This window comes from Poecilia latipinna, unplaced genomic scaffold, assembly GCF_001443285.1.
Source record: "Poecilia latipinna isolate Pla-1442-1.1 unplaced genomic scaffold, P_latipinna-1.0 Scaffold3315, whole genome shotgun sequence".
NCBI lineage: Eukaryota > Metazoa > Chordata > Actinopteri > Cyprinodontiformes > Poeciliidae > Poecilia > Poecilia latipinna.
Window position 1 is genome coordinate 49,358 of NW_015115931.1, and position 2,588 is coordinate 51,945.

The window sequence follows — 2,588 nt, forward strand, 5'->3', positions numbered from 1 at the left end:
TGAGGGTGGAGTGTTTGGTCGGAGACATCAGAAGGTGAGACGGCGACACCAGCAGCCGGACCTCCACCTCTTGGACTCGGTATAAAGGTCATAAATGTCTCTGCTCAGGTTCTGCATGAGGGGAAACATTCATGGGGATCAACGTTCAGCTGGAGGAACAGGAACAAAACAAAGCTGCAGTGAAACATTCAAGCTGGCAGAATAATGAGTAAACCCCAATTAACTGGTGGAAACTAATTTGCTAAAACTGCTACTGAAGGAGTGCTGGGTAGAACAGATTTACAGACAAATGTTTTTTTTTTTCATCTCATAAACAAAATGTTTATATTTCATAAACTTTCTAACTTGTTTCCTGCAGTTCCAGGGTGAGTCTTTCTTCATGACTCTTTAAGGAACGAGAAGCTCAATGTTTTTATCCAACCTTGTTATTAATCAGTAAATAAGTTGGAGGAGAGACGTTTGGTTCCTGCTGCAGCTCAGTGTTAATCTGGTTAATCTGAGAGATTAGCTCCAGTCTAACACTGCAGTGAGGATTAAAAGTGGCCAGACAAGGTGAGGGACGGAGGAGAGGTCACCATCAGGAAGGTTGAACCTCTGCAACAAACTGTATCTTACACTATATGGAATTTTTTCTGCACGGTGAAAAATGTTCTGCAGGTTCTGAGTTTCAGTAAAAGTTCTGAATGAAACAGAAAATATTAAGACTTTATCACTCTATGCTTCAAAGCATTGACCTCTGACCTTCATGGGATGGGAATGTTTTAATTTAGATTTCTGAAAGGCAGAATTGACAAATAAAAAAAACCTCTTTACCACAATATCTAAACTTGAACAGAAACTAAGACACCTGAAGAATTATGGCAACAAATATACAAAAGGAAGATTTAACATTCAAATCTGACATGTTTAAACGGTGAATGTTCAGTGATTTAGGAAAACTGTCCAACATTTCAAGGAAATCTGACTGATAATGAAACGGAAAAAAGAAGAGAAACATCTTGATATTCAGTGTGAAGCTTTGACTGGAAACAAACAGGAAAACATGAGGATCCTGGAATAATCCTGGAATAATCCTGGAATAATCCCAGCTTCCATCTTTAAAGGACTGGAAGAAGAAAAAGTTTCACCAAGAAATAGATTGTAGAGATGAACTATCTGTTCAACAGTGAGAGAGTTTCTCTGACAGGAGGAAAATCTTTAGACTCAAATCAGCAAAGAAACACTGAGGAACCAGAAGTGAACCAGACTCCAAATCCAGGAATCAGAGGTTCAGTGAATGTGGTGTTGAAGGTGTGGAGGAGGATCAGTGAGTCAGAGGAGACTCTGTAGAAGGACAGAATGCCAGCAGGACAGTCCACATACACTGATACTCTGTTAGAGACGGAGGAGGAGGAGAGACGAGTTTCTATCTTATTGTGCCAGACAGAGTAACCATTACGATCAGAGCAGATCAGACTCCAGGAATGATCATTATATCCAAACCAACAGTCTTCACTGCCTCCTTTCCTCCTGATTCTTCTGTAACTCACTGATATATAAACATTTCCTCTCCACTCGACCTCCCAGTAACAGCGACCAGTCAGACCAGTTCTACACAGCAGCTGAGGATCATCAAATCTGTCTGGATGATCAGGATATGACTGAAGATCCTTCACACATGTCACCTTCCTGTTGTCTTCAGACAGTTTGAGTTTTCTGCTCACTGTGTTTGTGTCGATGGTGAGTTGACAGGAATCTGATGGAGAGAACAAACACAATCCAGCTGCAGTTATTGATCATTTATTGATCTTTGATGATCCTGAATGAGTGATGTGACAGTTTGAAGATGGTTGAATGTGAGCTGCTTTGTTGTCATGAATCAGATGAAAAACACACTTACATCTCTTCAGTCTCCATGGACCTGGTGTCAAGAATGGGCCTCCAGCAGGCTCCACCCTGAAAGGAGGAGGGGGGTCAGGCCATCAGTCTCCTTCAGCAGCAAACATGGACATTACATGTCTCTCAGACACACATTGTCCTCCACTGAGACAGGAACAGTCCAACATCTGGATTGCAAACTGCAGTGGATGTAGGAAGGACAGTTGGTGCTGCTGCAGCACAACTCATTTCTCCAAACACAGGAAACGCTCCAACAGAGAGGAGAAAGAAAATCCCTCAGTAACAACCTGAAGAAACTCACTGAAGCCTAAAAGGACATCAGGAAACTAAGGAAACATTTCTGGAAGCTCAACCTGATTTAATAATCAGACTGACTAAAGACGTTTCTCCCTCTTCCTCCTCTATCAGACCTTCTCTGCTCCTGCAGCAGGTTCCTCCATACCTGAGAGCTTCCAGTCTCCAGTCTGGATCCTTCAGTCCAGCCGACAGCAGCTTCACTCCTGAGTCTCCTGGATGATTGTAGCTCAGGTCCAACTCTTTCAGATGGGAGGGGTTAAAGGTCAGAGCTGAGGCCAGAGAAGCACAGCCTTCCTCTGAGACCAAACAGCCTGATAAGCTGCAGACACACAATTCATCACATGATGAGAAGATGAGAACATTGAGGTAGAGCCCAAGGTCTGAACTGGACATTTATGGATGGATGGATGGAT

At 42.8% G+C, this 2,588-nt stretch overlaps 1 protein-coding gene across 1 annotated transcript; it reads right to left on the reverse strand.

The window, feature by feature from the left end:
• Nucleotides 1-750: 750 nt before the first annotated feature.
• On the reverse strand, nt 751-2,582 carry LOC106940673 (stonustoxin subunit beta-like). The gene is made up of 3 exons (XM_015023475.1): nt 2,321-2,582; nt 1,880-1,935; nt 751-1,735 (listed from the first exon to the last, which is right to left on the reverse strand). The coding sequence occupies exons 1-3, from the start codon at nt 2,566-2,568 to the stop codon at nt 1,209-1,211; spliced, it is 831 nt and encodes a 276-aa protein (XP_014878961.1). The 5' UTR covers nt 2,569-2,582; the 3' UTR covers nt 751-1,208.
• Between the last annotated feature and the right edge of the window lie 6 nt (nt 2,583-2,588).